General features: G+C 52.1%; 2 protein-coding genes across 2 annotated transcripts in view; one reads left to right on the top strand and one right to left on the bottom strand.

The window, feature by feature from the left end:
* Window positions 1-5308, top strand: part of LOC121433002 (dynein regulatory complex protein 1) — a 35024-nt gene extending 29716 nt beyond the window's left edge. Inside the window, exons 14-17 of the mRNA XM_041631222.1 lie at window positions 2291-2556; window positions 2808-2951; window positions 3272-3374; window positions 5142-5308. Coding sequence (XP_041487156.1) covers window positions 2291-2556; window positions 2808-2951; window positions 3272-3374; window positions 5142-5198 — 570 coding nt within the window. The 3' untranslated portion in view covers window positions 5199-5308. The remainder of the gene's footprint in view (window positions 1-2290; window positions 2557-2807; window positions 2952-3271; window positions 3375-5141) is intronic.
* A 595-nt stretch (window positions 5309-5903) lies between these two features.
* The window catches only part of LOC121432879 (otoferlin-like), a 91920-nt gene continuing 84674 nt past the window's right edge, over window positions 5904-13149 (bottom strand). Inside the window, exons 37-46 of the mRNA XM_041631041.1 lie at window positions 12763-12890; window positions 12489-12659; window positions 11779-11939; window positions 11035-11177; window positions 10635-10723; window positions 10163-10261; window positions 9784-10025; window positions 9151-9329; window positions 8963-9063; window positions 5904-6848 (exon numbers count right to left, since the gene is read on the bottom strand). Of these exons, the coding sequence (XP_041486975.1) occupies window positions 6668-6848; window positions 8963-9063; window positions 9151-9329; window positions 9784-10025; window positions 10163-10261; window positions 10635-10723; window positions 11035-11177; window positions 11779-11939; window positions 12489-12659; window positions 12763-12890 (1494 nt within the window). The 3' untranslated portion in view covers window positions 5904-6667. The remainder of the gene's footprint in view (window positions 6849-8962; window positions 9064-9150; window positions 9330-9783; window positions 10026-10162; window positions 10262-10634; window positions 10724-11034; window positions 11178-11778; window positions 11940-12488; window positions 12660-12762; window positions 12891-13149) is intronic.

Below are 13149 nucleotides of genomic sequence, written 5' to 3'. Positions count from 1 at the left end.
GGGGGAAGTTGGGGATGTCTATGCCAGGAATGGCTAATCGCATTGGCTTAGTTATTATTATGTTTTATTTGCAAAGGGCAGAATGCCTAGGGGAGGGATGGGATGTTGCTCTATACCGAGGCCTAAGGGCTCTTTCCCTGGACTTTCTTCAAAACCAGGTTTCAACCACCGTGAAATCTGAATGTGTCACACTCTGCATGTTTGATCCATCACACTCCTCTATGAAGCAGGGCTCATGTGTGACACCGTGAACATTACATTGCAAACAATTTCATTATGAGATGCAAAGAGTAGCTACCTGGAGAGTCACATTAAAAGTTACAAGATTTTAATTTAAAAGTGTTTTTATTGTCGTTAGCACCAGGGTGAGTTTCCTGACAGCCCTCAGAAAGAGAGTGTCCAAGGGCTGGGGAATGTAGCTTATTTGGAAGGTATTTGTCTAGCATGTGTGAAGACCTGGGTTTGGTCCACAGCATTACATGAACAGTGCATGATAGCGCAGGACTGTGATCTCAGTACACAGGAGAAGGAGAAAGACCTTAAAGTGCACGCGACATCTGAGGAAGAGTATTTTCAATTAGTATCATAGTTAAAGACAAGTTTCCTTGTGTTATAAAGAGCTCACACAAGCCAATAAGAAAAAAAAAAAAAGACCAGCAGTTCAAAGAAAGCATGAGGCAGTCTCCACTGTGTCGCTCAGGCTGTCCTCAAACTCTTCCATCCCGCTCCTTTGCCTGAATCTGGGATGACAGTGTACACCGCACACCTAGACTAGGACAGGCGACTCTAAACACGCGGTTGCGTGTGCGGGGACTGCACTGTAGAGCTTGGTGTCTGCCAGCATATAACTGAAGCTCTGTGTGCTGGCACACATAAAACCTGGTGGGAGTGTAATGGCTGCCACCTTTGCTGGGGACAATTTGACAGCATCAGTTACTATATATATTTTTTCTATAGATAGACCTTAATCTTAATACAGCTGACTTTCTTGCCTTTTAATTCTTCTTTTTTTCTTTTTTGAGACAGGGCCTTATGCAGCCCAGGCTGGTCTCCAACTCTGTGTAGCCAAGGATGACCTAGAACTTTTAACTCTCCTACCTCTGCCTCTCAAGTGGTGAGGTTAAGGCATACTCCTGGGTACTCTGCTTAGTGAAGTTGAGACTATATGTATATTATAGCTTTTTAAAAAATGATTTATTTCATATACATTTGTGTTTTGCTTGTATGCATGTCTGTGTGAGGATGTCAGATCCCCTGAAACTGGAGGTATCGACAGTTGTGAGCTGCCATGCGATTGCTGGGAATTGAACCCTGGTCCTCTGGAAGAGCAGCCAGTGCTCTTAACCACTGAGCCATTTCTCCAGCCCCTATATTATAGCTTAAGGAGTGTATTTCATAATTCATGAAGCGCATTCACAATGAGACACTACTCAACTACAAAACAAAGACCAAGGAAGTTCTTTATATGACTATACGGAAAAAAAATTCATGAGGTTTATTGGTCTGTGAAAAAAGTAAAGTAAAGAACACGTACAAAGATTTATATAAAAACAGCAAGAAAGCTGAACTATGGCTCAGTAGGTAGAGACACATGCCACCAAGCCTGGCGTCTGAACTGGATCTCTGGGACCCATGTGGTTAACAAGGACAGCAGAGTGCCACAAGTTTTCCTCTCATCTTCACACATGTGCCCCCTCCCCACAAATAAATGCATATAATTAAAAACAGGGCAGGAAAGAAAGTACGTGTTTGTTCAGAGACACGCTATTTTTTTTTTTAATCCCTGGGTGCAGTGGTGTACACTTGGAATCCCAGCTGAGGCAGGGGGATCATGAATTTGAGGCCAGCCTGAGCTCTATAACAAGATCTTGTCTCAAAAAATAGCTTTTATTTCTCCCCCCAGTGGACACAACTTGTAGCACAAGAAGCTTGCTAGCATCACTTTGCCTGTAGGAGGTAAACGGAATGAATCGGGAGTGGGAGAAAATAGGAGAAAGACTATTTGAATTTAAAAATGACACAAGGGTTGGTTCTGTATTGTGAGTCAAGGGTATTTATAGCATCGGAGCACATACTACCAATCCAGCGAACACCTGTGACAATGGGTTAGAGATAGAGCACAGCCCTCATTTCAGGGCTCCGTGCACCCCTTTCTACCTGCCTTCTGTCTTTATGTAAGTGTGTCCATCTGCAAGTGTGCTGGAAATTTGCTTTGATTTCTTCCCCTCCTGTTTGTTGTATGTGTTTGGGTCTCAGCAGCCCACGTTAGCAACGCTCCTCTCTCCAGTAGAGTACCTCCATTTATACGGAGCGCACAAGTCTGATGTCCTCGCTGGAGCGTGTGAGCTTACTGTCCCAGGCAGACAGGAGGAGCCAAGTATCTAAATCAGAGGTGGAGTCCATCGTCGAGCAGGAGACCCTGCAGGGAGTCGACTACGAAAGCCTTGAGGACAGAGAGTTGAGAGAGAAGGAGGACCTATCTTCTCCCAGGCTCATCCACCCCAACGATGTCCTTAAGATTCTGGAGGCCTTTGTCATGGGGCTGAAGAAGCCCAAGTAGGCAGTGTGCGGTGGTGATGAAGGGCTTGCCTGAAACCCAGAGACTGGGAGGCTGGGAGGCAATCAGGGGCCATTGATTGGAAAAGGGGCTGTACACACACACACACACACACACACACACCCATACAAATGTGATTTTTTTTTTTTTTAACAGCAAGTATATGACTGGCTTCAGTACCATGACTGTTATTGCTTGGGGAACTGGTGTATTAAGTGGTGATGGTGACACCATTGGTTTTGACTTTCAGGGAAATCCGGCCAGTAGTGAGGGTGAAGGAAGATGTTCGCGATAACTCCAGGGATTCCGAGTATTGGGAGTCCCTGGCCCTGGTTATCCCTGCCTCCAAGCAGAGCCTCTGGGATGCACTGTACAAGGCCTTGGAGAAATATTAGTCAGTACCGGGGCATGGAAGGGCAGGGGGCTGGGTGGTCTATACGGACAGTCCTGCCCACAGTCATAGCTGTGTCTCCCACGCTCATAGTTTGACGTGGTAGAATGTTGGTAGGTGGTGGTGGTGGTAGGTGGTGGAGGGTGGCACCTCTAATCCCACCCTCCTTGTCTGTCCCTGTTAGCCTGGGAAAAGGGGAAATATTCCAGGTCTTCCTCTACTTGAAGCCAGGACAGAAACGCCAAGGGCCTGGCTTCTAATCAGTAGAGGAGGGAAGTCTGTGCTGGTCTCTGTCTAACCTGCTTCCTCTGCCTCACCCCCAGCCTCGTGCTGACCCAGAGGGCCAAGCTGCTGATGGAGAATGACTCTTTGGAGCAGCAGAACGCTGAGATGCAGTCCCTGCTGCAGCAGTATCTCCAGGCCAAGGTGAGTGGGGGGACCCTAGGAGGAGAGGGTTGCTGGCAAGTCATGGGTATCTATCTGCCTTTTGCCTAGGCAGAAGGACCGTAACTATCCCTTTGATGCCATGGCTTTGATATCACTCTATTGTGATCACTCTTTTTGTCTTTAATTTTGTTTTAATTTTTTGAGGCAATGTGTCAGGTGGCCTTGGCTGGTCTCAAACTCCATTTGTAGCCAAGGATGACCCTGCAGTTCTGATATCTTGCTTTCACCTTGGGGAATTGGGATTTCAGGCATAAGCCACCACAGCCTGCGTGTGCGGTGCTGGGGATCAAACCTAGAGCTTTTCCTCATGTTAGCCAGGCACCCTACAAACTGAGCTACATCTGCCCCCTCCCCTCTCAGCTTGCACATTGTAGTTCAGGTTTGCCTTGAACCCATGACTGTTTGTCTCAGCCTTCCAAGGGCTGTAATGAGAAGCATGAGCTACAATGCCCAGCTGTAGAAGCATTTTTTTGTTTTGTTTTTGTTTTTCGAGACAGGGTTTCTTAGTAGCTTTGGAGCCTGTCCTGGAACTAGCTCTTGTAGACCAGGCTGGCCTCGAACTCACAGAGATCCGCCTGTCTCTGCCTCCTGAGTGCTGGGATTAAAGGCGTGCGCCACCACCACCCGCTGGGCTGTTGAACACACTCTCTCTCTCTCTCTCTCCCTCTCTCTCTCTCTCTCTCTCTCTCTCTGCGTGTGCACACTCACATGCCATGACACACATGCAGCTTTTGGGAGTTAACTTTCTCCTTCTACCATGTGGGTCCCAGGGATAGGACTAGGAAGTCGGGCTTGGCAAGAACTTTCCTGCTGAGCCATCTCACTGGCTCAAAATCATCTTTCTCAATAGCCCTGGCTATCCTGGAACTTACCATGTAGACCAGGCTAGCCCCAAACTCAGGGATCCATCTACCTCTGCCTCCCAAGTACTGGGATCAAAGGCACATTCCACCGTGCCTGGCCATAACTGTTCTTTTTTAAAAAACAGTACCAAGTCCAAAAGTAGCTTTAAGACCCCCCTCACCCCCACTTGTGTGTCTTCTTCCGTCCTAACAACCTGCCAGGGAGCCAGGCAGAAACTGTCCTCCCGGTTGTCAGAGAAGCGAGCTTGGAGATTTGGTGACACTCCTCCCCCTCTGCCAGACCAGCTTCCTAAGACTTGACTGAGGGGCTCTGTGCTGTCTGGGGTATCCCTTCCAGCGAAAAGTGTAACTCGTTCCCATGGACTGGGCAGAGGAGGAAGGGGTGATGCTTTCAGGGCGGTGCTGAGTCCCAGGCCATGAGGGTCATGACAATCTCCAGTCCCTTGTCCAAGTGTAGGGGATCTATGACTCCAAGCTGGTCTCAGGTTCCAGGCCACACCTGGAAGGTAGAGGGCATGAATCTTGGCATCATGCTGGCTTCTCGGCCCCATCATAGGACTTAGACATTTGGAGACATGTGGTTTTTGTGTTTATGGATGTTTCTGTGTACAAGAGGATGGAGATGAAGAGCAGGGGCAAAGACTGAGGAAACAAGAGAGGGGAGGGGGAGAGGAGAGACTTAAGGGGATGGGTGGGGCAAGATGAGAAATGCCACCGGAAGTCACTTCCTGAAGCCAAGCAGGAATCCCTGGCATCCTCCAGAGTGAAGCCTCTCTGTTGTGGGGAAGCAATGCTTGCAGGGGTTGGGATTGTGGGAGAGCCAGCATCTGCACTTGAGCTCTCCCAGAAGGCAAGGAAATGACCTCCACCCTCTAATTTCCAGGTAAATGCTGAACTGCAGATTCCTCCAACACAAGGCTTCCGGATGCCCACAAAATAGAGGTGTATCTGCAAAGTCTGGAGTCAGAGTCCACACTGGTCACCCGAGAGCCTGGGCCCACCCTGGGTCTTCCAGATCTGAATCTGCCTGCCAAAATAAGGCAGCGGCAGTCCCCACAGTTCTAATAAAGTCTTTGAAAGCTTAGGTTGAATGCCTTTAAGGAGGCCAGTCTAGATGGACGAGGACCCTTCCCTGAGTGGCATGAGGGAGTTTTGTCCCTAGGCTCACAGTGCATTTAGACTAGCACCGGGTTCCCTTCCTGCCCTTGAGAAATGCTGGTTTCTGTGGGTGGAGGCAGGCTGGTGAAGTTGTGTGCCTTCAGATTATTCCCAACCTGAAGGATGGTCTCCATACTCTGGGGCCTCTGGGTCCACCAAGGTGTGCCCTCTGGGCTGCGAAGCTAGGCTCCTCCGTCAGCAACCGGGACTGGCAGCCTTGGGCCTGAGGCCCACCTTAAATGCTGCTCTACAAGAGGTACCTACAAGAGGTTTTTGTTTTCAAGACAGGGTTTCTCTGTGTAACAGCTCTGGCTGTGGTGGAACTAGCTCTGTAGACCAGGCTGGCCTTGAACTCACAGAGATCCACTTGCCTCTGCCTCCTGAGTGTTGCGATTAAACTCCTGCGCCACCCCTGCCTGGCCTACCCACAAGTTTTGCCTCCCCCCCCCCCCTTCTCCTCATGCGCCACTTCGGACTCAGGGCTTGATTTATTTTATTAAGAGAAAAATCAGACTCAAGAAAAGCAACCGGCAGACTCGCAGAGGCAGAAGAGCAGCGCTCATAGTGTAGACTCCTGGCTGTGGCTGCCAACAGGCTTGACAGGGCTGCCTTCAGGACGGCTAGGACACTGGGTTCCCTCTTAGAGCTTGCGTACTGGCCGGCACACACTGGCCTAGGCAGAGGAAGCCCAGGGAAGTGATGTTAAACCGAAGCTGCCGTGCAGAGTTGAGGGAAGGAGGAGGAACCAAGAGGAGAGCATGCGCAGAAGCAGCTGGCTCCTGTGGCCTTGTTCCGGCTACTCTGTTGTGTGGCTTCTGGTGGCCTTTCTGGTGCTTCCCACGGGTTCCTGCTTATCGAAGCTTTCAGCACTGCCCCATGTTCCTTGGTTGATTTCACTGGCGCCTTAACCAAAGATCTGTAATGTTCAAGGGAGAGTTGGGTCCCTGCCACTCTGGGAGCTGGACCAAGGAGAGCGTTATCATAGAATGTGGGGCATGGGGGTATCTGCCTTTGGATGCCACCGATTACAACTGTGTTCCAGACCCCAGGCAGGACTGGGGCAAGACCAGGCAAGCAGCAGTTTGGGTGTGGGGTGAGGATGGTAGCCCAGCAAGCAGGTGTCTTGCTCAAGGCTGGCAGCGGAGGTAGGGCTCCTCAGAGAGTTGGGAAAGAGTCCAGGTGAGGGAAGGCAAAGCAGCAGCCCCTGGAGGATGCTGGGGCGGGGCAGGGCGGGGCAGGGCGGGGGATACTTCAGGCCCCTAGGAGCTTCTTGACCATGTAGCCTGGGAGGCTGTAGAGGAAAAGGCCAAGCATGAGCAGCCCCAGCAACGCCAGCACGATCTTGATGATCAACCACTTGTACCGGGTGCAGATGAGGTACTTTATAGACTTGAGCGGGTTCAGGAACCAGACGAAGGCTGTGTCAGGCCGGCTAGGGTGGGGAGAAGATGGGAAGAACCTGTCAGCAAGCATGAGCCACCCACACAGGGCTCCTAGCTTCCCTGTTCTTCTACAGGCAATGAGTGCTGGAACCAGGGTAGAGCCCATATCTAGTATCAGACTACCGGCTCCTAAGCTGTATCCTCTCCGTGAGGCCTCTTCTGCCCCAGCTCTGCCCTGAGCCCAGGTGGCAGTTTTTGTCAGGGACAGCCACTTAGCCTCATGCTAATCACTTGCACTGATGAACTGAAGCAGAGGCCTCGGCATTGCAGGCCATGCGTGTTGTTCTTGAGATCTTAGCATTTCATGCAGGCTCCTGTCTCCCCATAGTCTCGGGAAATTAGAATTGCTCAACTTCCTTCCTGTCCTTCCTCCCTTTCTTCTCTCCCTCCCTCCTCCCTTCCTCTTTTGGAACAAGACCTCAATTATCCTAGGCTGGCTTTGCACTCACTATGTACCCACAGATGATCTTTGATTTATATGCTTGCCTCTGCCCACCGAGGGCTAGGATTACAGGCCTACATTGCTACCCATTTATAAAGTGCTTGGTGTTGAAACCAAGGCTTTTTGCTTGCTGGGCAGGCATTTCACCAACTGGGCTACATCCCTAGCTCCTAAACTCTCCCTTTCTTATATGCCCACAGATAATGCCCATATCAAGCATCCACACAGCTTGAGTGCCATGCCTAACTCTCACCAGCTTGCCCACCGTCAGGGTACGGACATGCCCTGCCTCCTGCAGAGTTTCCTTGCTGAGGTCCTTGTCAGCCTTTACTCTCTGCAACTTGTACCACAAGATCAGCAGGTTCCATAAAATGTCACAACATAAAGTGTTGGGTACATGTGTGTGCCAGTGGGCATCCCTGTGTACACAGATGGAGGCCAGAGGAAGACATAGGGATCCTTCCATATCACTGTCCTTAAGCAAAGGTCTCTCTCTCTCTCAGAACTTGGGCTAGTCTGGCAGCCAACAAACTCCAGAAATCTTCCCATGTTTGCCCCCAACAGTGTTGCTACGTTTGTAGGCCCAGGTACAGTCATGCCCTAGCTTTTTATGTGGGTGCTGGGGATTTGAACTCAGAGTCTGAGAAAAGTGCTTTTGTAGTTGGTGGACACTGGACTGGCTGTTTGCCACCTAGGCTGGTGACCCAATGCTACCTAGAGTGAGGTGATCTTGACCAAGCTATTTCACCCACCTCTTGGGTCCAATAATATAAAAATATGAAGTAGCCATTTCTGGTTCTGAGAATATAATTAGACTTTGAAGTTTTGAGAGTTGCGATGCATGTTTGTGTGGGATGCACATATGTGCTTGTGTTCGTCTGTGTATGCTTAGATGCACATGTGTGCTTCTGTATGTGTGTGCACTGCCTCCTGCATGAACGTGTACGTGTGTCTATGTGTGTTTTGAGTGTGTCCCACATGTTGACCAGCCTTTATCCAGAGATGGAAGGAAGAAGCACCAGGCACAGGAGGCTGCAGGGCTCAGGCCCCCAGGATCTTCTTGGCTAGGTAGCCAGGCAGAGAGTAGAGAAACAGGGCGAGCAGCAGCAGGAGGAGGAGGAACAGCAGGAGCTTGAGGAGCAGCCAGCGGTAGGTGTGCCACAGGAAGTAGCGGGCAGACTTGAGAGGGTTCAAGAACCAGATGAAGCTCGTGTCGGGCCGACTGGAGCATTGGGAGAGCAGATGAGCATAGAGGAGGGACATGGGGGTGGGAACGGGCTTGGCAAGAAGACTCTGCTGACTAGGAAGCCAAAAAGTACCAAGTAGCGTTTCTGGCACCTGTCGGGCCACTAAGTCTGGCCACCATTGGAGTGCTTGCCCTTGTCAAAAACTAGGAAGAACCCATATCACGGCTGGACTGGGGAACTGGGGGGCAGATTGGGGAAGGCTTCCTGGGGGAAGGAACAGCTTTCTTTTGAGCTAGCTCTTCCTTTGGTTCAGAGGGAGGAGGCGGGCTTTAGGGCTAAAGGAAGGGGCTCCCCCATGATGTGACTGTGGCCCAGGAGGGGACAAAGTAGTTCTTGGGGAGTTGGGGCAAGAAGACTAGAAAGGTCTGGGACATGATGTAATGTGTCTGGGAGTCTAGGCAGACAGGACACTCACTTGGGTTTTTCTAGGGGGTCAGGTTCGTTGCGGGCCAGGCCCACTGGATTCTTCTCCGCCTCCTCTGCTGTCAGTAAGTGTAACTCCGCCTCCACTTTGCCCTGAAGGGAAGAACAGAAGAGTTCCCCTATCTAGGCCATGGTGGTAGACCCATGTAGGTCCACTCCCAAGCAGGAAATGGTACCCACCGTGAGCTCAAACTCATCATTCTCATTGCGGGCCAGGAGGGGCCACCAGCCTTTGACGCGCTTCTGTTTAAAGATGGAAACCAGGGGCACGTCCACCTCCCCTGTGGCCATCTCCATGGTACACTGCTTGGCTGTCTTAGCACCCCTTGGGAACCGGTTCAGGTCCAGCTCGATGGCCCCTGCGGTGACATCAGAGTCAGTTTCGGGTGGGTGTGACAGAGGCGGGGACTTCCCTGCCTCCTTCCTTTCCACCTCTACTCCATTTTGCTTGGGTCTTTTCTTAGCTTAGAGTGTCTCTAGGTATTTGCAACCTTCATCCTGGCTGTTGGGCACCTTCTGACCATGTTGTAGCAAAACCTAAGCTGCAGGTGCAGGTAAGAGTTTGGTGTAACCCAAGACCCATGGAAATCTGCCTCCTCAGCGATCCTGGCTGACTTCCATCAACATTTATCCTGCCTCCCTCGTGTGCCCAGAGCTCCTTGTTGCTCCAGTGGTAACTGGGCAGATTTTTGGAGAAGCTAGATCCCGTGTGGTATCTCTGGCTCTGAAGACTAGGTGGACCCCCTTCTATGGACTCAGTCTGCCCACCCCTGCCTCTCAGTTCTGGGCCCTAGGCCTTGCTCTGCTCTGTACCTAGGAAGTCGTCAGCAGAGAAGTGGTCAGCATCCCATATCTGCAGGGTGAGCCGTGCAGGGATCTTGTACTCCGTCTCATCCCAGGAGAACATAGACTCTTTCTTAGACATGACGATCTTCTCTTCTGCCGCCAGGTAGTCAAAGGGGAACAGGTAACGCCAGTTGAAGTTGCCCTCACCAGTGAGGGAGTGGTAGTGGACGTCTGTGTCCTGTTTGTCCTCCTGCTGGCCCTTCAGCCACCTGCTGGGAGTCACCTGCTCCAGCTCTGTGGTCACATCCTTGGGACCTCACCCCACCCCAGGACTCCCTTATCCGTTCTCCTGGGAAAGTGGGCATGCCCAACTTCAGCCTCTCCCAGGGCAGTGACTGTCACCCACCCCCGCACAAAAATGTCACTGGACTTCTCTCCCGTGAAGAAATCGTCATCTTCTAGGACCACCTCATCTGTGTTCCACACGATGACCCGTAGCTCATACCTAGACAGGAGCAGGAAGGCCCATCAATATCCTGGGTGAGGGCTTGTCCCAGGTCCTGGGGCCGGATCAGGGCAGGGGTCTATTGATGTGTAGGCAAGAGAAGCCCTGGATACTTGAGCAGGCTAGAAGAGTGGGGGAGGAGACTCGAAGGAGGTTATTATGGCTAGGGCCCTGGTGGGCTGGCTTTCAGCCAAGCACAGGTCAAGACAGTTAGGGGAGGAGCAGCCAGCCCAGAGCAGACACCCAATGCACACTCTTGGGACATGAAGCTAGGCAAAAGGAGTAAGGAGAGGTGTGCAGCTGCAAGGAAGTGGGCTGAACGGGAAGTAGATGAGGCGGGATAAGGGGGTAGTGCCCATCCCAGGCAACTCACTTCTTAGGTTTCCTAGGGGAGATGTCTAGAGGTGTCCCAGGGGCTGGCATGTCCATGGGGAACATATCCACCCACAGCTCCAGGCGACCCTGAGGAAGAGAGGGGAGGGGGGTGGCAGATGTCTGAGCCACCTATTCCCTCTGTTCAAGGGGGTCCACTCTCCTGGCCTGTCCCAAGCTACATGCCACCAGTTTCTAGCTTTGGATGCTAGGATGTCTTATGACAGCTTCTGGGGGCGCCAGCTTCGTGACATGATTCTCAGAACACACACTTGCCATCCAGTTGGCCTCGGTGGGGAGGGAATACAGTAGAGACACGGGGGACAGCACGAGCTCTGTTTCTACCCTATGACCCCGGGTGGAGGATATCTAACTCCAGATCCCAGCCATGTGTACACCACCTGCTCAATGCCGGGCTTGTCAGGGTTGAGCAGCGGCCTGGTCTCCACGTGTTCTGGTACAAGGCAGCAACCCACTCGGGGAATGTCCTCCCAGTGTCTCAGAGCAGACAGAGCCACGTGCTCATCTGTGGGCTTCTTCTGACCTGTGGGTGACAGTGGGTCAGGTACATCCCCACGGCCAGGGTCCCTGTGCTAGGGTCAGGAGCTTAGGAGCACAAAGTCCCGAGTTTTGACCTGTCTACCTCACCTTCATTTTACTGCTAGCCACCAGACACAGAGGAAGGCCAAGGTCTCAGTTACAACACAAGGCTCAGGAGAGACCTATAAATTTTGTTGACCAGGCTTGGGGAAAGGAATGGGGTTGTGTAGGGGACTTTGGGCCAGGGAGACCTAGGCCTACACCATTACTCTGCCTCCGGAGAGATACATGAGCTTGGGTAAGTCACCAAACTGGAACTTACTGAGTCTCATTTTGCTCATTTGTAGGATGGGGTATTTTCCTGGCCCACAGGGATGAACGAGAGAGAGTGATATGGGGGGGCAGTGTGTGGGTAGGTGTGGTACAGGAGAGGGTGTCAGGGCAGTGACTGGGCAGAATGGAGGGAGCTCTGGAGTACGGAGCAGAGGGTCACTAGGACCCAGTTTAAGGACATGTGCACTAGGTATGGAAGGCCCCCATAAAGAAGTGTGGCTCCTTGGTGGCCAGTGGACTGGGGCCAGTCAGCTGCTTTCAGTGCCCTTTACCATTCTCATCCTCTATTTCTGAAGGCCCCGTGAAGACACGATTGGCGACCTTCACTCTCCCATGGGGACCAAAGTGGGGGCCGTCCACTTTGCCTTCTTTACAGAGACGAGTTAAGATCTGGCTGGGCTTCATGGGGTCCCTCCAGATATTGTAGCCATGTCTGTGGGAGGAGACACACAGGCGTGAAACGGCTCTTCACAGTCAGCCAGTGCCTACCTCAGCAATAGGCCTGTGTCTCCAGGTTCACCCAAGACACTAGCACTACTGGCAGCTGACCCTTCTGCCTAGTCTTTGGCTCTAACATCCAGTGCTGCCTAACACTGCCCCATCACCCCTCAAGGGCTCTTGTGAGGCATCGGATAACCAGACAGGGAAGGAACTTGACCAAGTTGCTTGGCCTCAAGTGGCTGAGGCCTTCCCAGATCCTCAGAAGACATTATCCACTGTCCTGTCCTCTTCCGCTTTCCTGATTCTGTCTCCTTTGCCTTGGAATCCCCTCCCTACCCTGTCTTGGAGTAGAGAGGCCCAGCCCCTGAAGCTGCATGCAATGTATGTAGGGTGAAGGCATAACCTAGCACAGAAATCCTAGCATGCTTTTTGCTCCCGAGTCTTGTCCTAGTGCTGAGATGCAGCAGACATCTAGCCCCTTCCCTGTTCCCTGCCCCGTCCTTAGCCCCTCGCAGGGACCGGTCCCACTCCGTCCTCGCACATGGAGTAGGTCTGCGCAATGCCGCAGGTGGCGCGGTGCTTGCTGTAGAAGCGGTTTTCCAAGTCGATCTTGGTTTCTCCAATGAGGTCATCAGTGCCCACCAGATCCCAGTCGTACACGGCCACTGTCAGCATGGACTCCATTGGGAAGGAGGCCTCGATGTCAAAGGACCTGCCATGTGGGGGATAGGAAGGGGGTTTCAGGTTGAGATTGGCAATGGGTGGGGACTCGACCGAGAGTTGAGGTGGGCAGAGAGGGTACCACAAGGCCTTACTTCCCAAATATGGGGTTGAGTTGCTTGGAGATGTAGTTCTCCTTGTCGCGGATGTCAGTCTTGCCTAGCTTGATGGCGATGTAGGGGTCAGCTTTGCCATTGATGTCAGCCGGGTGCAGGTCCGTGGCCTGGTCAGGGAAAGTGTTGCCTAAGTAGTATCCTGGGTACCCTTGCTCTGTTCCTGAGGGTCCCATGATGTTAAAAAGTGGGGACAGGGGCATTGGGTTAGAGTCAGAGTCTCAGGGTGTGGCTCTAGGGACGTTGCTGCTTCTTGTCACTGGTACTGGACTTCCTGTCTAGAAAGATGCGGACTAGACCAGTGGACCCTTCTGATGTCTCAAGCTACCTCAGTCCTTACAACAGGAGGCGGGGGTGGGGTGAGGGGGA

This window comes from Microtus oregoni, unplaced genomic scaffold, assembly GCF_018167655.1.
Source record: "Microtus oregoni isolate MIOR12 unplaced genomic scaffold, Mior012 000036F_ref0000092, whole genome shotgun sequence".
NCBI lineage: Eukaryota > Metazoa > Chordata > Mammalia > Rodentia > Cricetidae > Microtus > Microtus oregoni.
This window is presented reverse-complemented; position numbering and strand designations above follow the sequence as displayed.